The 23,046-nt window shown below is 34.4% G+C and overlaps 1 protein-coding gene across 1 annotated transcript; it reads right to left on the bottom strand.

The window, feature by feature from the left end:
- Positions 1 to 1,885: 1,885 nt before the first annotated feature.
- On the bottom strand, positions 1,886 to 22,350 carry LOC131986969 (transmembrane protease serine 2-like). Its single transcript, XM_059352109.1, has 14 exons — positions 22,300 to 22,350; positions 21,663 to 21,719; positions 19,505 to 19,661; positions 16,539 to 16,631; positions 16,276 to 16,392; positions 15,239 to 15,368; positions 14,530 to 14,646; positions 14,392 to 14,432; positions 12,638 to 12,806; positions 12,283 to 12,455; positions 5,093 to 5,188; positions 4,374 to 4,516; positions 3,200 to 3,352; positions 1,886 to 3,052 (listed from the first exon to the last, which is right to left on the bottom strand). The coding sequence occupies exons 1-14, from the start codon at positions 22,348 to 22,350 to the stop codon at positions 3,044 to 3,046; spliced, it is 1,506 nt and encodes a 501-aa protein (XP_059208092.1). The 3' UTR covers positions 1,886 to 3,043.
- Positions 22,351 to 23,046: the final 696 nt, after the last annotated feature.

Raw genomic sequence — 23,046 nt, 5'->3', positions numbered from 1 at the left:
AATGTTAGAGATTGGAAGGTTTTAGAACAAATTTCTAAAATGGCAAAAAGGTCCAAGTGAATTGGTTTTAAGAAGGTGCTTAATTTTTTTCCAGGAATCGCATTAACTAAAATGAAGTAAAAGTAACAAATCGCTAACATAAGTACAATTTTGAGGTACTTGCACTTTTCTTGAGTATTTTTTTTTATTTTTTATGTAACTTTATACTTCTACTTTACTAAATTTTAAGTGACAGCTTTAGTTACTAGTTACTTTTTGGGACAAGATTTAACATGAAAAACATGATACAATTAAAGTGATTAGACAATTGTTTATAAATGTTACCTCATAACAGTGTATTAGGTAGTTAAAATTCCACCACTGGTCATCAGTACTTTAGCAGTGAAGAGCCCATTTAAGCAATTTTCATTAAACAAAAACATCATATTGAGCATCTATCGATCTATCTATCTATCTATCTATCTATCTATCTATCTATCTATCTATCTATCTATCTATCTATCTATCTATCTATCTTACTCATTAGAATTTTAGGTCACAAGAAGTTTTATGAAAACTACATATCAGATACTTTTCACACTGATTATTTCCATTTTTATGACAAACAAGCTACAGGCTGATTAAATCAATATTCCATATTTCAAGAGTACAATGGAAACATTCTTCACATACTACCTAGGCTGACTTCTGCTACCAGATTTGCACCTACCTTGAAATTCCCACTAATTCCTTCAGCGCTCTGATCCTGTCTGTCTGTTTCTCTCTCTGCCTCACGTTCCTCCTCTTCCTGCATGTTATCAACAGTCACGACCACACCTTTTCCACTGTGACCACAAGCCAGCCCTGTTGTGTGCCACCTAATTTATAGGCCAGCATCAATACTCTCATTATATATATACACACACACACACACAAAAGGTAAAATTGAAAATGTGAGTAAAGTATTTTTTGTATTTTTATTATGATAAAAAATAATTTCATGTAGCGACAAAGATGTTGAAATACTTACAGAAGTACCAGAGCAGGAGGCCGGCCACAAAATGATCAAAAAAAGACACAAAATTACCAAAAAAAGACACAAAATTACCAAAAAAAGACACAAAATTACCAAAAAAAGACACAAAATTACCACAAAAAAAAAAATCACCAAAAAAGAGAAAGACAAACAGCCACATGGTAAAGCTTATTGTTGTATACTCCATACTTCCCTCTATGGTTCGCTCCAGTTTTGATCCCACGTACAAGAATCAGAACATAAAGTTTCATCCAAAACACAGCTGATAAAATCACCAAACAGACTTTATTATATGGATATATGTCGACATATTGGTCAGAGGACAGTGACATAGGGTATCTCTGAAGAGTCTACTTAACTTTGTGTGGTTTTTAATGAGTTTATTTATCTTAAGCGGTAGGAGAATTTACTTCATCCTCTAGCTATTCTCAACCTTGGGGTCCCGACCCCAATTTGGGTCGCAAAATGATTTCTGGGGGTCGCCAAATCATTTAGGAAGTCAGCTCTGTCTCCACTGTGTTAAAGTGTTGTTTTAGTCTTTTTGGTCATTTAATGTCTTTTTTTGTTCATTTTGTGTTTTTTTTTGTCATTTTGTGACTTTTTTGGTCATTTTGTGTCTTTTTTTGGTGATTGTGTGTCTCTCTTGGTCATTTTGTGTCTTTTTTTTTACATTTTGTGGCCATATGTGTGTCTTTTTTTTTACATTTTGTGGCCATATGTGTGTCTTTTTTTTTATTATCATTTTGTGGTCAATTTGTGTCTTTTTGGGTCATTTTGTGTCTTTTTTGGTCAATTTGTGTCTTTTTTGGTCATTTTGTTTCCATTTATTGGTCATTTTGTGGTCATTTTTTGATCATTTTGTGGCCAATTTGATTCTTTTTTGGGTTATTTTGTAACGTCCCAAAGTAGCAAGTTCTTACTTGGATTAATTAGTATCAACTGAGTTTGTATGATCCGAACTGTGAGATTGTGTTCAGTGATCGGGGGTCGCGGACAACATGCATGTTAAATTGGGGGTCGCAGCTCAAAAAGGTTGAGAACTACTGTTTTAGGTGACCTGAAGTGACCTGAACTAGTTCAGGTATCTCTGTTAGGCAGTGTGTGTGTGTGTGTGTGTGTGTGTGTGTGTGTGTGTGTGTCTGGTCTGTTATCGGCTCATCTGTTGGCAGGTCGGGCGGGGCTGCAGCTGGAACCACTGCACGCACACAAACACACACAGGTGCATTTCATCTGAATTATTCAAATACATGGCCCGATCACACACAGGAATCGTTTGCATATTAAGGGAACAACTTAGATTAAAAGTAACAATGAAATATAAAAAAATATATAAATGAACAGACAGAGAGATGTTTTTGTTGTTGTCTGCTTCATTATTTGTCCAAAATTCGTCGGATCAACTGAGTTTGTCTGATCTGAACTGTGAGATTCTGTTCAGTGAGACAACATGCATGTTAAATTGGGGGTCGCGACTCAAAAAGGTTGAGAACTACTGATCTAGTTTATCATAAACTTTGAAATGATCATTTGTTGTATTCACTGGACAGGAAGGGAAAAAATAAATAATTCAAGTGATCTGAAAAGTAGGTAAAGTGGTCACACAACTCTGAAGGAGTAAGAAATTTCTTGAACAATATTTGCCTCTGAGATGTAGTAGAGTAAAAATATAAAGTTGCATAAAAAGGAAATAGTCAAATAAAGTGCAAGTACTGTGAATTAGTACAGTACTTGAGTAGATCTACTTAGATACATTTCAACACTGTCGTATTTGTCACAATGTGTGAAATTAAAACTCAGTTCTTTGTGCAAAATCAGTGTAATTACAACAAATAAATAGATTCATTTTAACATTGTATCTGTAATAACAGGTATATAAAAAAAGTAATGAAATGACACATCCTTTTTTATTAGTATAAGCTTTCAGTTTATGAAAATCTTCCTGATCAATAAGTTCCCTCAGAGCTTGAGATTTAAAGTGTGTGATGAAGAAAGTACTGCTGATTAATGTAAGAGTTGTCTTCAGGTCTGTCACTCATTCTGTGGAGATAAAAAAAAAAGGTTAGAACATGTAGACTTAAATAACTACAATAATTATTAGTGTTATTATGAGTCAAAAAGGTAAAATTAGACAGTTTGGGAAACTCACATTGTACAGAGAATGACGTCTCTATTTCATTAACATACCTGCATTTGTTCATACACCCAGTTGACAAAATAGGTCACATTGCCATAGACTCCTGGCTTGTTCTTCCAAGCACATCCAATCCCCCAGCTAGTGTCCCCTGCCAGCCACCATACACCTCCCTGCTGAATCACCAGGGGTCCTCCACTGTCACCCTGCAGCACACAGGAGGAACAAATACGTCAAGTCAAGTCAAATCTATTTCTATAGGACATTAAAAACAACAGGAGCTAACCCTGAAGTGCTTTACAAACATAGGCAGAACAAAACAGGCCTGTAGAACCTGATAATGGAATAAATTCCCAATAATGTAATAAAAATCTGCACTTGAGTCCATTGAAAATGTAATAAAACCTGATAATGTAATAACTTCCCGATAATGTAATAAAGTGCATTTCCCAATAATGTTATACACTTTTTTTTTTTTTTTTTACCAATAATGTAATAAAGTATAACATTAATGGAAGGTTTTTGATCAAATCAAAGATGGCGGAAAATCCAATATGGCGGAAAAACCCCATTGAGGATGCATTGAGCTCGGGTTGGCCCAAGGGTTCCAGTGATACATCCTTTGTGAAAAACGGATGAACGGGTCAAAAGTTAATAAACATTCAGCTTTGACCTGTTGGTGGCGCTAGAGCTCTTGAGCTAGAGTTGATACACAGTATTACCACTTGAACCCAAGTAATGGGTGGTCTGCTGTTAAATTATTACAATATTGGGGAATTATTACATTATCAGGACTTGAGAAATGAAGGCTAACCTGATAATGTAATAACCTCCCATTAATGTTATACTTTATTGAGATTATTGACCAAAGTTGGTTTTTATTTTATGTTTACACTGAACCCTTGAAATTTGTTTTTGTTGCACTAGATGCACTAAGAGAATTTATATTTTCATTATTCTTTTTCAATACATTTTAAGTTGGAAAAAGCAACCTATGACTCCAGCTGCTCATTGTGTCGAGTGTCCCTTATTTTTACCTCTCCTACGAACCTAGACACTAGTCCACATACATTTGAGTATTCTGTTATCCCCAAGTGGGTTACATCAGCAACATGGAGGAAAACTCATATCTATAAACAAATGGAAGGAGATACCGTGATTCTTAGTAAAGGGACATATGTAGTAATATTTCAGGTTAGTGTGTGTGTGACGGACAGAATGACTAACCCGACATGAGTCCACTCCTCCCTCCAGTTTTCCGGCACAGATCATATTCTCAGTGACTTGTCCATCTAACACATTAGGGGCGTTACAGACCTCTCTGCTGTAAACAGTCACCTGGGCCTGGTTCAGTATCTCAGGGGACGGTCCTGAGAGAAATTAATGATTGCACATCCACAGTTAACTCAGTCAAGCTTCAAAAAAACTGTTCCCGTACTTGGACTTTAAGACTTAAAAACAGGTCCTGCACATCCTGGTAACTTTCAAGGCTATCCACAACCTCGCCCCCCCATATCTGTCCGACCTCCTCCATGTTCCCACTCCCTCCCGCTCCCTCAGATCCTCTTCCTCCATACACCTGTCTGTCCCCTCCGCCCGTCTCACCACCATGGGGAGCAGAGCATCCAGCCGCTCTGCTCCCCGCCTCTGGAACTCACTACCACCCCAACTCAGGAACATTGACTCACTCCCTCATTTCAAATCACAACTCAAAACACATCTGTTTAAAACTGCTTATTCCCTCTGATCACAATTACCCTGTCCAATCTATCTTTTGTATTGTATTGTTATTAATTCTGTGTATTTTATTGCTGTTTCTTTTCTATCTTTTTTGTACGGTGTCCTTGAGTGCCAAGAAAGGAGCCTCCAAATAAAATGTATTATTATTATTATTATTATTATGTGATATAATCTGTATTCGACGACACATTGGACATTTGACTTACCAGCTGTGCTTAAGGCTCCCCATCCTGTGATCCAGGCTCTTTGTCCAGCAGAGAGGTCCACATCCATGTTGGGGAGACACACTGGCTTCACTGTCCCTGAGAGATTAACATGTGTGGGTTTATGTTATTCTGTGTTTGCCTGTATGTTGTTTTATACCCTTGTAAAGCACTTTGTGGTTTTCTTTTCCTGTGAAAAGCGGTTTATAAATAAAATGTACTTACTTACTTACATACTTACTTACTTACTTACTTACATACTCACTTACTTACTTACTTACTTACTTACATACTTACTTACATACTTACTCACATACTTACTTACTTACTTACATACTTACATACTTACTTACATATTTACTTACTTACATGCTTACATACATACTTACTTACTTACTTACTTACATACTTACTTACTTACATACTTACTTACATACTTACTCACGTACTTACTTACTTACTTACTTACTTACTCACTTACTTACTTACTTACATACTTACGTACATACTTACTTACATACTTACTTACATACTTACTTACTTACATACTTACTTACATACTTACATACTTACTTACTTACATATTTACTTACTTACTTACATATTTACTTACTTACTTACTCACATACTTACTTACTTACATACTTACTTACTTACATACTTACTTACATACTTACTTACTTACTTACATACTTACATACTTACTTACATATTTATTTACTTACTTACATATTAACTTACTTACATACTTACTTACATACCTAGTTACTTACATACTTACTCACGTACTTACTTACTTACTTACGTACTTATTCACTTACTTACTTACTTACATACTTACTTACATACTTACTTACTTAAATACTTACTTACATACTTACTTACTTACATACTTACTTACATACTTACTTACAAACTTACTTACATATTTACTTACTTACTTACTTACTTACTTACATACTTACATACTTACTTACTTACATACTTACTTACATACTTACTTACTTACATATTTACTTACTTACTTACATACTTACTTACATACTTACATACTTACTTACATATTTACTTACTTACTCACATACTTACTTACTTACTTACTCACTTACTTACATATATACTTACATACTTACTTACATACTTACTTACTTACATACTTACTTACATACTTACTTACATACTTACATACTTACTTACTTACATACTTACTTACTTACATACTTACTTACATATTTACTTACTTACTTACATACTTACTTACATACTTACATACTTACTTACTTACATACTTACTTACTTACTTACATATTTACTTACTTACTTACTTACATACTTACTTACATACTTACATACTTACCTACTTACTTACATACTTACTTACATACTTACATACTTACCTACTTACATATTTACTTACTTACATATTTACTTACTTACTTACATATTTACTTACTTACTTACTCACATACTTACTTACTTACATACTTACTTACTTACATACTTACTTACATACTTACTTACTTACTTACTTACATACTTACATACTTACTTACTTACTTACATATTTACTTACTTACATATTAACTTACTTACATACTTACTTACATACCTACTTACTTACATACTTACTCACGTACTTACTTACTTACTTACGTACTTATTCACTTACTTACTTACTTACATACTTACTTACATACTTACTTACTTACATACTTACTTACTTACTTACATACTTACTTACAAACTTACTTACATATTTACTTACTTACTTACTTACTTACTTAAATACTTACTTACATACTTACTTACTTACATACTTACTTACTTACTTACATACTTACTTACAAACTTACTTACATATTTACTTACTTACTTACTTACTTACATACTTACATACTTACTTACATATTTACTTACTTACTTACATACTTACTTACATACTTACATACTTACTTACATATTTACTTACTTACTCACATACTTACTTACTTACTTACTGACTTACTTACATATATACTTACATACTTACTTACATACTTACTTACTTACTTACTTACATACTTACATACTTACTTACTTACTTACATATTTATTTACTTACTTACATATTAACTTACTTACATACTTACTTACATACCTAGTTACTTACATACTTACTCACGTACTTACTTACTTACTTACGTACTTATTCACTTACTTACTTACTTACATACTTACTTACATACTTACTTACTTAAATACTTACTTACATACTTACTTACTTACATACTTACTTACATACTTACTTACAAACTTACTTACATATTTACTTACTTACTTACTTACTTACTTACATACTTACATACTTACTTACTTACATACTTACTTACATACTTACTTACTTACATATTTACTTACTTACTTACATACTTACTTACATACTTACATACTTACTTACATATTTACTTACTTACTCACATACTTACTTACTTACTTACTCACTTACTTACATATATACTTACATACTTACTTACATACTTACTTACTTACATACTTACTTACATACTTACTTACATACTTACATACTTACTTACTTACATACTTACTTACTTACATACTTACTTACATATTTACTTACTTACTTACATACTTACTTACATACTTACTTACATACTTACATACTTACTTACTTACATACTTACTTACTTACTTACATATTTACTTACTTACTTACTTACATACTTACTTACATACTTACATACTTACCTACTTACTTACATACTTACTTACATACTTACATACTTACCTACTTACATATTTACTTACTTACATATTTACTTACTTACTTACATATTTACTTACTTACTTACTCACATACTTACTTACTTACATACTTACTTACTTACATACTTACTTACATACTTACTTACTTACTTACTTACATACTTACATACTTACTTACTTACTTACATATTTATTTACTTACTTACATATTAACTTACTTACATACTTACTTACATACCTAGTTACTTACATACTTACTCACGTACTTACTTACTTACTTACGTACTTATTCACTTACTTACTTACTTACATACTTACTTACATACTTACTTACTTAAATACTTACTTACATACTTACTTACTTACATACTTACTTACATACTTACTTACAAACTTACTTACATATTTACTTACTTACTTACTTACTTACTTACATACTTACATACTTACTTACTTACATACTTACTTACATACTTACTTACTTACATATTTACTTACTTACTTACATACTTACTTACATACTTACATACTTACTTACATATTTACTTACTTACTCACATACTTACTTACTTACTTACTCACTTACTTACATATATACTTACATACTTACTTACATACTTACTTACTTACATACTTACTTACATACTTACTTACATACTTACATACTTACTTACTTACATACTTACTTACTTACATACTTACTTACATATTTACTTACTTACTTACATACTTACTTACATACTTACTTACATACTTACATACTTACTTACTTACATACTTACTTACTTACTTACATATTTACTTACTTACTTACTTACATACTTACTTACATACTTACATACTTACCTACTTACTTACATACTTACTTACATACTTACATACTTACCTACTTACATATTTACTTACTTACATATTTACTTACTTACTTACATATTTACTTACTTACTTACTCACATACTTACTTACTTACATACTTACTTACTTACATACTTACTTACATACTTACTTACTTACTTACTTACATACTTACATACTTACTTACTTACTTACATATTTACTTACTTACATATTAACTTACTTACATACTTACTTACATACCTACTTACTTACATACTTACTCACGTACTTACTTACTTACTTACGTACTTATTCACTTACTTACTTACTTACATACTTACTTACATACTTACTTACTTAAATACTTACTTACATACTTACTTACTTACATACTTACTTACTTACTTACATACTTACTTACAAACTTACTTACATATTTACTTACTTACTTACTTACTTACATACTTACATATTTACTTACTTACTTACATACTTACTTACATACTTACATACTTACTTACATATTTACTTACTTACTCACATACTTACTTACTTACTTACTGACTTACTTACATATATACTTACATACTTACTTACATACTTACTTACTTACATACTTACTTACATACTTACTTACTTACATACTTACTTACATACTTACATACTTACTTACATACTTACTTACTTACATACTTACTTACATATTTACTTACTTACTTACTTACATACTTACTTACATACTTACATACTTACTTACTTACATACTTACTTACTTACTTACATATTTACTTACTTACTTACTTACATACTTACTTACATACTTACATACTTACCTACTTACTTACATACTTACTTACATACTTACATACTTACCTACTTACATATTTACTTACTTACATACTTACTTACTTACTTACATACTTACATACTTACATACTTACTTACATACTTTCTTACTTACATACTTACTTACATACTTACATACTTACTTACTTACATACTTACTTACTTACATACTTACTTACATATTTACTTACTTACTTACATACTTACTTACATACTTACTTACATACTTACATACTTACTTACTTACATACTTACTTACTTACTTACATATTTACTTACTTACTTACTTACATACTTACTTACATACTTACATACTTACCTACTTACTTACATACTTACTTACATACTTACATACTTACCTACTTACATATTTACTTACTTACATATTTACTTACTTACTTACATATTTACTTACTTACTTACTCACATACTTACTTACTTACATACTTACTTACTTACATACTTACTTACATACTTACTTACTTACTTACTTACATACTTACATACTTACTTACTTACTTACATATTTATTTACTTACTTACATATTAACTTACTTACATACTTACTTACATACCTAGTTACTTACATACTTACTCACGTACTTACTTACTTACTTACGTACTTATTCACTTACTTACTTACTTACATACTTACTTACATACTTACTTACTTAAATACTTACTTACATACTTACTTACTTACATACTTACTTACATACTTACTTACAAACTTACTTACATATTTACTTACTTACTTACTTACTTACTTACATACTTACATACTTACTTACTTACATACTTACTTACATACTTACTTACTTACATATTTACTTACTTACTTACATACTTACTTACATACTTACATACTTACTTACATATTTACTTACTTACTCACATACTTACTTACTTACTTACTCACTTACTTACATATATACTTACATACTTACTTACATACTTACTTACTTACATACTTACTTACATACTTACTTACATACTTACATACTTACTTACTTACATACTTACTTACTTACATACTTACTTACATATTTACTTACTTACTTACATACTTACTTACATACTTACTTACATACTTACATACTTACTTACTTACATACTTACTTACTTACTTACATATTTACTTACTTACTTACTTACATACTTACTTACATACTTACATACTTACCTACTTACTTACATACTTACTTACATACTTACATACTTACCTACTTACATATTTACTTACTTACATATTTACTTACTTACTTACATATTTACTTACTTACTTACTCACATACTTACTTACTTACATACTTACTTACTTACATACTTACTTACATACTTACTTACTTACTTACTTACATACTTACATACTTACTTACTTACTTACATATTTACTTACTTACATATTAACTTACTTACATACTTACTTACATACCTACTTACTTACATACTTACTCACGTACTTACTTACTTACTTACGTACTTATTCACTTACTTACTTACTTACATACTTACTTACATACTTACTTACTTAAATACTTACTTACATACTTACTTACTTACATACTTACTTACTTACTTACATACTTACTTACAAACTTACTTACATATTTACTTACTTACTTACTTACTTACATACTTACATACTTACTTACTTACATATTTACTTACTTACTTACATACTTACTTACATACTTACATACTTACTTACATATTTACTTACTTACTCACATACTTACTTACTTACTTACTGACTTACTTACATATATACTTACATACTTACTTACATACTTACTTACTTACATACTTACTTACATACTTACTTACTTACATACTTACTTACATACTTACATACTTACTTACATACTTACTTACTTACATACTTACTTACATATTTACTTACTTACTTACTTACATACTTACTTACATACTTACATACTTACTTACTTACATACTTACTTACTTACTTACATATTTACTTACTTACTTACTTACATACTTACTTACATACTTACATACTTACCTACTTACTTACATACTTACTTACATACTTACATACTTACCTACTTACATATTTACTTACTTACATACTTACTTACTTACTTACATACTTACATACTTACATACTTACTTACATACTTTCTTACTTACATACTTACTCACGTACTTACTTACTTACTCACTTACATACTTACATACTTACTTACATACTTACTTACTTACATACTTACTCACGTACTTACTTACTTACTTACTCACTTACTTACTTACATATATACTTACATACTTACTTACATACTTACTGACTTACATACTTACTTACTTACATGCTTACTTACATACTTACTTACATACTTACATACTTACTTACATACTTACTTACTTACTTACATACTTACTTACATACTTACATATTTACTTACTTACATACTTACTTACTTACTTACATACTTACTTACATACCTACATACTTACTTACTTACATACTTACTTACATACTTACATACTTACTTACATACTTACTTACTTACATACTTACTTACATACTTACATATTTACTTACTTACATACTTACTTACTTACTTACATACTTACTTACATACCTACATACTTACTTACTTACATACTTACTTACATACTTACATACTTACTTACATACTTACTTACTTACATACTTACTTGCTTACTTACTTTTATCAATGCACAAACCAAACCATGAAACATGACTTTTTCTGGCAAGTACTTACTTGAAAATGTCAGAGGTGTATTGAGCTTTAGGAGAGCGATGTCATTGTCATGAGTTTCTGGGTTGTATTGTTGATGAGTGATAATTTTGTTTACTGAGTTGCCAGCCTCAAGGCTAATCTTAGACATTCTCACATCGCCTGTGTGTACCCACCACCATTCAGGACCGGAGTGCCTGCCATGAGGGAAAATCGCCAAACATCTTAGATTCATTCCTGAATGTCTAACAATAATAAAAAAAAAATATATATATATATATACATATATATATATATATATAGATATATATATATATATGTGTATATATATATGCACAAACAAGGTAAATTGCATGCAGGGCCCTGAATAGGCACTTACCAGTTGAAGCAGTGTGCAGCAGATAGGATCCAATAAGGGCTGATAATGGAGCCTCCACAAACGTGTTGAAAAGTAACGTGGAGGCTGACCTGCCACGGCCAGGCCCCATTTACTGCGTCTGTACCCCCCACAATACGAGGACTGGGGGAAGCTTCACTCCGTCCACATTCTGAGGGTGGAGACAAATAGCTTAATACAATTTTTAATAAACTCTTAATCAAACTTTTTCCAGAATAACAGAAAACATCCGATTAACGCTAAATCCCAGCTTTGCACATATCAACTAAATTCCACCTAACATTCATACATACAGTCATGGAAAAAATGATTAGACCACTCTTGTTTTCTCCTTGCTTTCTTGTTCATTTTAACGCCTGGTACAACTAAAGGTGCATTTGTTTGGACAAATATAATGATAACAATAAAAATAGATCATAAGAGTTTAATTTAAGAGCTCATATCTAGACATTTTCCATGGTTTTCTTGATAATGATTTTGGTTATTATCAAGAAAACCATGGAAAATGGCTGAGAGGGTGGGTGACGATGACAAGGAAGGAGGAGAGGCGAGTTGCACAACCAAGGGGCTGGGGAGGACTTGCGCACTTTCCGAGGAGTGAGAGGACAAAGCGAGTCAAGAGAGGAGGAGAGGGTAGCGAGGAGAATGTTGGCTGCAGAAGTGAGAATGAGTCCGATGAAGGGAGGGAAGAAAGAAGGGATGAGGCCAGAGCAGGAGGAGGGAGAGAGCGAATGTTGCGGCGGACCGGTACAGTATCTGTCGGTATCATGAACTCAGTCTTACGGCATGCAGACTGGCAGTTCCAGAGTCCACCCTTGAGGCGCTGAGTGTGTTTTGAGCGAGCGGGCTGCACAAGGTTGCAATAAGTACGATGGGCTGATTGTGGTCTGAAGAATCTACGAGTTGAAACTCGTTCCGGGATTGAGTAAGTCGTCATGGTCAAGGGAAAAAAGTAGAAAGATGGTACCGAGTGAAAAGGTTTGAAAATTTTACAGCTTAAGCTAGAGTTTTTAAGGCAGAAGACCACTCCCGCAGAAACTGAGAAGAAAAGCTTTTAATAGGTCAATTTAAGCTAAGTAACCAAAGCCAGCCAAGTCAAATCCAACTAAAATTGAATAAAATAAAATACAGCAACACCAGAGCAAACAGAAAAGCAAAATCAAAGCATTAACCACGCCAAGTTAGATCCTTTAAAAAGTAAAAAGTTAGGGATGCAAGATATTATCGGCACATATCGGACATCGGCCAACATGCCGATATAATAAACCGATTAAATAATGTGTTGCTGCTTACTTGATTAAATGCAGAACCTCGGCGCCTATGTCTGTCATATGTTCAGAAATTTTTATTGTTTCCTCATCACCTCTCAGTTGCACCTGAAGCACATGTTTACTGATTATGTCAATTGTGAAATTGGCCAAATTTGTCCTGATTGGGGGTTTTGTTATTGATTATCTCAGGGAAAGCATCATCCAAGTTTTATGTAGGATGTATCTTTTTGCATTTTATTTGAAAGCAATTGTCAAAAATAAGTATGCAGTTTTAAGCATCAAGTATTTTACTTATTTTGCACAAGGAATGAATATTACATAATAAATGTGATAAGAGTATGCTCCACAATACTGTATGCTAATTCCACTACAGAAGAGAGATGAAGATCTCTGCAATTAGTTGTGTGGAAAAAATAAAAATGCACTTATGTTATTAGTTATGTGAAGGTTAAAGCAATGGCTTACCAATACACTGAAGCTTGACTGCGGTGGCTAAGCAACTCTGGCTGCAAAGGAAAAAATGGCAGAAAATTAAATTGAAGTTGTTATAAAGATAATAAATACCCTGTACAAAGTTACTATGTGATAGGTGGGGCGGTGTACCTGTGTACAAGACGAGACTGTAGACTTAACCCATGGTTAATATCAAGCTTCAGCCTCATGTATCCTCTGGATGCCAAAGAACCTGCACTGGTCTGGGTGGAGGACACGTAATCGTTTCTGTAGGATGGACACAAGGACAAACATGATCATTTGTATACACAAAAATAATACATTTAGTTGAGGAAAAAGTACTTTTACTGAAGTAAAAGTAGCAATATTACAGTGTAATGCAATAATAACAATAATTATAACTTTTATTTGTATAGCACCTTTTTAAACAACAGCTGAATGATGCCATAATGCTAAAAAAACAAAACAAAATAACAGATAAAAGACAGCATAGGATCAATCACAAGACAATCTCAGATACTGAGGAAAAGTAGCCTAATAAAGTAATAATAACAGAATTAAAAGGTCAAAAGAAGAAAATATAGAGAGAATAGAATGGGATAAAATAAAAAAGAGTAGTAAGATGGAAAACATTAAATAAAAGTATAAATAAAAGTAGATTTTAAGAAGTGATTTAAAAGAAAAGAAAACAAAAAAAAAATCATTATACATGTAAAAGCCCCATATTCACTAACAATCTAAAACTGGAGAAGTATGAACATAAAAATACTATTACATAAGTATAAGGTAACATGATTGCATTCTGTTTGAAAATGTCCCAACTTTTTTGGAATCAGAGTACACTCGGTACAATAATCACCTGTTGTAGCCCATCTGCTCACACACAGCTCTGCCATAGTCGTCGCCCCAGTTGTCAGCACAAACCGGCAACCACGTCTGGTTGGCATCTGAGTAACTTTGCAGCATGAAGTTGGTCCCGTGGAGGCGAACTGTGAGGGAGAATTATGAGAAGCCGTATGTAATAAGTAAGTAACTTTACCTCTCACATTCACAATTTTACCCCTCACATTCACAAAAAAATGTGTGTATGTGAGAAGTAAAATTGTTAATGTGAGAGGTAAAATTATAAATGTGAGGTTAAATTATAAATGTGAGAGGTAAAATTGTGAATGTGAGAGGTAAAATTATAAATGTGAGGTTAAATTATAAATGTGAGAGGTAAAATTGTGAATGTGAGAGGTAAAATTATAAATGTGAGAGGTAAAATTGTGTATGTGAGAGGTAAAATTATAAATGTGAGAGGTAAAATTGTGAATGTGATAGGTAAAATTATAAATGTGAGAGGTAAAATTATAAATGTGAGAGGTAAAATTGTGTATGTGAGAGGTAAAATTATAAATGTGAGAGGTAAAATTATAAATGCGAGAGGTAAAATTGTGTATGTGAGAGGTAAAATTATAAATGTGAGAGGTAAAATTGTGAATGTGAGAGGTAAAATTGTGAATGTGAGAGGTAAAATTATAAATGTGAGAGGTAAAATTGTGAATGTGAGAGGTAAAATTGTGTATGTGAGAGGTAAAACTGTTAATGTGAGAGGTAAAATTATAAATGTGAGAGGTAAAATTGTTAATGTGAGAGGTAAAATTGTGTATGTGAGTGGAAAATTGTTAATGTGAGAGGTAAAATTGTGAATGTGAGAGGTAAAATTATAAATGTGAGAGGTAAAATTGTAAATGTGAGAAGTATTTTTTGTATATATCAGAGGAAATAATGAAGTATGGCCCATATGGCCCTCATAGAGAATCCGCCACCATGATGTTCACTGATGTGATGAACTAAGACAGATACAGTATGTATATGTGTGTGTAGGTGTTGATGGTAATATTAATGTCTTACAGCAGTGAGATTCATCCTCTCCATTAGGGCAGTCTTTAACACCATCACACCACTGGGAGGAGCTCAAACACTTTCCATCACTTTTACACGACTTCCCCTGTAAACACTGGTAGTATACTGCAAACACACACACACACACACACACACACACACAAATATAGAGAATAAAGCACACAGGAATCTGTTGACATGACCATCACACTAGATTAACATGATGACCAAATGAATTTCATGTAGCGACAAAGATGTTCAAATATACTTACAGACGTACCAGAGCAGGAGGCCGGCCACCGCCAGGACAAGGAGTGCACACATGGAGCCACACAGTATATATTTCAACTGACATTTCTTCTTTCCTGCAAAGCAAGACAATAAAAAAATTTGATAAAACTGACTTAGTGAAAATAAAATGCATGCTCTCCAAGATGTGCATAGTGTCACACATGCAAATAACAGGCTTAGCAGCTACTGTTCTGCAGATATGACAAAGAAACGAAACATTCTGTAGCTCTTAAATACTGTAGAAACGTCTTATAACACATTGCAAATTTAAGCCATTTCTAGCTCTATTATGTTCATAAGGAATTCAAATCCTATAACAGGTAAAGAGTTCATCATTCTGAGTTTAGCTCCAGTGACACATGTAGGCATGTATCCATTTCTGAATATGTTTTTTGGAAAATGCACAAATAATGTGACAGAAACAGAGATATTTCTTCTATCCGAATATGTGGGCAGCCATTATGTTTCTTAAAGCAGTGTTTCCCAACCTCTTTTGTGCCACGGCACATATTTTACATTAGAAAAATCACACGGCATACCACCAAACAAAAATGTCAAAAAGACAGTAAAAAAAACCCTAAATATGTTTAGAACCACATGTGTCATCTGTCACAATTCCAACCCTCCACCTTTATCTGGCCTAGGAACAGGCAAAAGTGACCCAAAACAGCCAGCCAGTGGCGACTTTGCACATGAACGAATGCGTAACGGCTGCAGATCCGTCGGTGGAGCCGTTACACGCTCATTATAATCAATGTGTGAGATTCCACCGGCTCCAGATCCGCTGGGTCATGAGTCCGACATCGCCCTCGCAAAACTTGCGCAGAGCTTCTATTTTTGTCGGACGACGGAGCACGGTGCATAATCTTAGCACAGAGCAGATCGTTCGGGGCAGGAAGTCGTGCACAGACACGAAATAAAACATCCGGTATATTTTCAAAATAAAGTACCCCAGGTTAACGGCGGATTGTATTTCACAACTTGAAGATGTCGTGATGGGCGGGGACAGACCTGAAGTCAACAGGTTAGAGGTTTTCACTCGACTTTTCACCCCACTGACACCGCTCACTCCGGAGCTTGTTGTAAACAAACAGAGATCGCTAAGTGAACACCTCCTGCAGCAGTAGCACATACACACTGTGCTGCTACAGAGCTAACTGTAGCTAACTACCGCAGGCCGACCTCGTTAGCGCTCGTTAAGACGGAGTTGCTGGATTTGTCTCCAGTCATTAATGAGGAGATGTTGATTCTCTTCCGGTTATATCATAGCCTGGCTAACGTCAGACTAATCACAAATGAGATTAGTCTGGAAACCATCAATTCATTTTTCCGTAGAGGAGGCGTGGTTTACGATTTTCCAGAGCAGTTTATTGGGCGCTATGACTGTCTATCATTAGCCAATCGTATCAGTTATACCAGATGAGGTATGTAGAGCGACAGCAATGAATGTTTACATAGCCGGACTAGCCAATCTCTACTTTGAGACTAAAATGCTCATTTCTGCTTCTGCAACGTTTTTCTGCAGCATGTTCTGACTCTGGCTGCTCTGTAGTTTCAGCTCACAGTCTACCGGCAGTGTTGGTGTGTCTGTGTGTGTGTGTGTGTGTGTCTGTGAGAGTGTTGCTGCTGCTTTGCTTCTCCAGTTCTCGCTTTCTGCAAGATTATTTATTTTTACGCCTTATTCCCCCTCATGTTGTCCTTCTTTTAAAATCAACTTTCGCTCTAAACTATTTAAAATGCCATCTACAGCTAAAGAGAGTTTTGCGTCTGCTGCAGCCATGTTGGATCCGTAAGAAAACTACAAAACTAGTAGTACGCGTCATCGTCTTGCCGTCCCTCCCCGTTCTGTGATTGGATCCCTAAAGCAGGGCTAAGACACGGCTGTAGTTGCCAGACTGCCTGGAGGTTCAAAATGAAATTCGAGCGCGCAAGGAAGTATGGGTATACCCAGGCGAGTTATATCACTTGATTACGCGTGAATCCGCGAGATTCGCTGATACACTGCTCTCTGTTGGAAGAGCATTTAATTGTTCTGCCGGTCACTTAGACTACCAATCAGGTGAAATTGGATAATCTTCAACGGCACACCTGATTATTTCTTACGGCACACTTGTGTGCCGCGGAACAGCGGTTGGGAATCACTGTCTTAAAGTAATGAAAAGTACAGTGTGAGGATGTGGAAATTAGTTAAAAAATAAATACATTATAAATAATATGCCAATATTAAATAAATTTGATGCTTTGAAGGCACAAAAATTACATTGCAAATGAATATTAGGTTAGAAAATACAACATTTGCTTTATTTAATGTGACTCCTGCATAAACCATTTCCTGTCTTCTATACAAATACAGATACAGCTAAAGATTATGATGCCCCTGTGCACCTCTAGACACATGACTATCACGCTTGTATTGTTTTCCTTTTGTTTTTATAATCCTATAAATTTCCATAAAACTTTTTATGGTTCGAACCAGGTCATATGTAGAATATAAACATGGTGAGAAAGAGAAGTTTATAAACTACTGTTTCTATCAATGCAGTGACTAAACAGTTGCAACATGGTCATAATGAATGAAGCAGAGTGGTTTTCTATTAGGGGGCCGCATAGGGTGGATTTGGGTAATGTGGATTGTGGATTGGGTAATGTGGATAAATTGTGTATGTGAGAGGTAAAATTGTGAATGTGAGAGGTAAAATTGTGTATGTGAGAGGTAAAAAAAAAAAAAAAAAAGCCTGTATGGCCCCTCATAGTTTTCTCTCCAATTTTTACGAGTTCACCCTCCTTTTATTATGATAGCGCAACCAGCAGAGTATCACTGACTTGACACTATGTTGATGATTGTCCCGAAGATGTATTTCCTTATGACTGAATGGAAGCCGTTGTTCACACACCTTTTTATTGCACACGCCATCGCTTCACAGAAAAAAATTAAAATTGTCTGTACCTTTCTTTTGTGGTGTGTCATGTGGGGTTCCAGGTGCTGTAGTGTGGTAGGTGTCGACTTTATGAATGACGGCAACATAGCTGGGGGGTTGTGGGGTTGGTGGGGGTCTTCCTTCATCATGCTGAAACCCTCTGTTTTCATAGACGGGGGCATTCGGCTGGAGGTGCAGTAAAGAAATAGGAATAAAACATATTCTAGAAATAACACAAGGTAAACATGTGATCTTGTTAGCAAATGTGGTTTAAAAAAAAACCTGTTTAACCCTTTGATGCACAACATATTGACCCCCTTCTAATGCACAACATGGGTCAAAAATGACCCGCATTCATTTCCCATGTTATTTAATGCTTGCTGTGTGATTCTGTGCTCTATCTTTTGATATGAACTTATTTTATGATTGAATATTCCAAGTATTATTTAAATATCTTGTTTTTGATAACAACAGATCATTATTTCCATTTTGCCTCGCATACTTTATGAAGAAAAAACGTTTTTGTATTATTACATAGCTAACTACTTGGCTAAGTGGCTTGCTTAACTTACTACATAGCTAAGAAGTTAGCTAAGTAGTTAGCTTAGCACGCTACTTAGCTAAATACTTAGCCAAGAAGTTAGCTAAGTAGTTAGCCTAGCAAGCTACTTAGCCAAGAAGTTAGCTAAGAAATTAGCTTAGCAAGCTACTTAGCCAAGAAGTTAGCTAAGTGCTTAGCTAAGGAGGTAGCTTAGCAAGCTACTTAGCTAAAAAAAATGGATATGGGTCATTTTTGACCCATGTTGTGCGTTAGAAGAGTAGTGACACAAAAAGGGATTTTATTAAAAAAATAATAATAAAGGAAAACATGAAATTAGGATGTATGATGATCAAAAACAAACTAATTGAGGAAAACCTGAAATACTGAATGATGAAAATAATTTATTGCAAAGATATAGAACATAAAAACTCTGTCGGGTCACTTTAGACCCATGTTGTGCATCAAAGGGTTCCATTACATTACATGTCATTTAGCAGATGCTTTTGTCCAAAGCGACTTACAATAAGTGCATTCGACCTGAAGGTACTAGACATAGACCACAGGAATCAAGTAGGTACAAAACTTTAAGAGCTAACTGTCATTGCTACAGGAGTGCTATATGTTAAAGAAGAAAAGAATAGAAAAGAAGAAGAAGAAGAGCAATTTTTTTTTTTTTTTTTAATATATATAGGTGACCATGGCTTAACCGAGGTATTGTTGGAAGAGATAGGTCTTCAGCCTGCGGCGGAAGATGTACAGGCTGTCTGAGGTCTTAATGTCGGTAGGGAGCTCGTTCCACCATTTGGGAGCCAAGATAGAGAAAAGTCTGGAGGAGGTTTTGAGGCGAGTTGACCCACGCAGGGTGGGAGTCGCCAGCTGTTTGGCTGATGCAGAGCGGAGAGGACGGGCAGGGGTGTAGAGTTTGACAAGGTCCTGGATGTAAGTAGGACCTGAACCATTAGCAGCAGAGTACGCCAGAGCTAGAGTCTTGAAGCGTATCCGAGCAGCCACAGGTAGCCAGTGCAGGGAGCGGAAGAGGGGTGTTGTGTGTGAAAATTTGGGAAGATTGAAGACCAACCGAGCAGCTGCCTTCTGAGTGAGAAACGGACGGATTCTCCTGATGTTATGCAGCAAGAATCTACAAGATCTGGTGGTGGCGGTGATGTTTGTGGAGAGGGACAGTTGGTTGTCAAGAGTCACGCCAAGGTTCTTGGCGGTTTCTGTGGAGACAACCACTGTGTTCTGGACAGTGATGTGGAGGTCAGTGGTGGGGGAGCCCTTCCCTGATAGGTAGAGTAGCTCAGTCTTGCCCAGGTTGAGTTTGAGGTGGTGCGAGGAAATCCACTGGGAGATGTCGGCCAGACATGCAGAGATACGTGCTGCTGCCTGTGTTTCAGACTGGGGAAATGAGAAGATTAGCTGGGTGTCGTCGGCAAAGCTATGATAGGAGAAGCCATGCGAGTGGATGAGGGAGCCAAGGGAGTTGGTGTAAATCGAGAAGAGGAGCGGACCAAGGACCGAGCCTTGAGGGACCCCGGTGGTGAGTAGACAGGGTTCTGAAACAGAACCCCTCCAAGTTACACGGAAGGTGCGGTCCTTGAGGATGTTAAAAGAGGAAAAATAATTAAATGTTTCATTTCACTCACCTGATTATTATTCATGTTGGAACTGGTTACACTGCCTGAAAAGGGAGACTGCTGAACCTGGAAAAGGTTAAGGTTATTTTAAATATAGATTAACATAGCACTGGTCATAAGCAGTGGTGGAATGTAACTAAGTACATTTACTCAAGTACAATTTTGACACTCTCTTACTATGACACTGTCTAGAAAAACAAAGGTAAGGAGATATACTAACAGATGGAAAAAAAGATGTTTTGCTTTTTTTAAATGTCATTAACGTTCCTCATTAAGAACAAAATGATTTGATAATAAATCAGGATAATTAAGATGTAAACAAAAATTACAAATATAGTTATGTAAGAAAAGAAAAAATCTTAAAGGATGCATTTAAATAATGATAAAATTAAAATAAAACAAAGTTGTTTAAAAAGCTCTAAAATTTTGCTATTAGGGGGGTAGATAATTTAAAAGCTATAATTAAAATATATAGCTCATTAGAATTTTAGGTCACAAGACGTTTTATGAAAAATACATATCAGATACTTTTCACACTGATGATTTCCAGTTTTTATAACATTTCAAGAATACAATGGAAACATTCTTTACATACTACCAAGGCTGACTTCTACGACCGGATTTGTACCTACCTCGAAATTCCCACTAATTCCTTCAGCGCTCTGATCCTGTCTGTCTGTTTCTCTCTCTGCGTCATGTTCCCCTTGTTCTGTTCCTGCATGTAATCAACAGTCACGACCACACCTTTTCCACTGTGTGCACGAGACAGCCTGTTGTGTGCCACCTGATTTTTAGGACTCAATACTCTCATTATCATTGACCCACAGCCAGGTTTTACAGTTTTTCTCAATTGCTAAAACACTAATTCTGTACTGTATTATATATGGATTTATGTCGACATATTGGTCAGAGGACAGTGACATTAAGGGTGTTTCCACTACAGCTGAATACCCAGCATGAGGCGGGTCTCACTCGCTGAAACGCCCCTAATTTGAATATGAGCCGTCCGCAGCGGTCTTTTGACCAGACTTTTTTCCTCCCTGTTGAAGAGCAGGGCCGTTTTTCTCCCCTGAAAAAGCCTGGTTACTGATTGGATAGAACGCTAAGCAGGATGTGACGTAGTACTCGACGCCACAACAACACGCGCTATTTGTAAAAGCCGGCAAAGCAGTGTTGCCAACTTAGCGACTTTGTTGCTATATTTAGCAACTTTTCAGACCCCCCGTCTCTCGTGTTTAATCCATCGAGTATGTGATCACATTCACGGTCAAAACGGTCACTAAGCGATTACGCGACGATCGAAAACTATACGTCACCTCCGGAGTCTCTAAATCCCTCTGGGGGCCTTTTTGTTATGGAGTCACACAGAGTGAGGGGACATTTGAGAGGGCGT

The sequence above is a fragment of the Centropristis striata genome, chromosome 15, assembly GCF_030273125.1.
Source record: "Centropristis striata isolate RG_2023a ecotype Rhode Island chromosome 15, C.striata_1.0, whole genome shotgun sequence".
Taxonomy (NCBI): domain Eukaryota; kingdom Metazoa; phylum Chordata; class Actinopteri; order Perciformes; family Serranidae; genus Centropristis; species Centropristis striata.
Note: the sequence above shows the minus strand (reverse complement) of the source record. Positions and strands in the feature narration are given on the sequence as shown.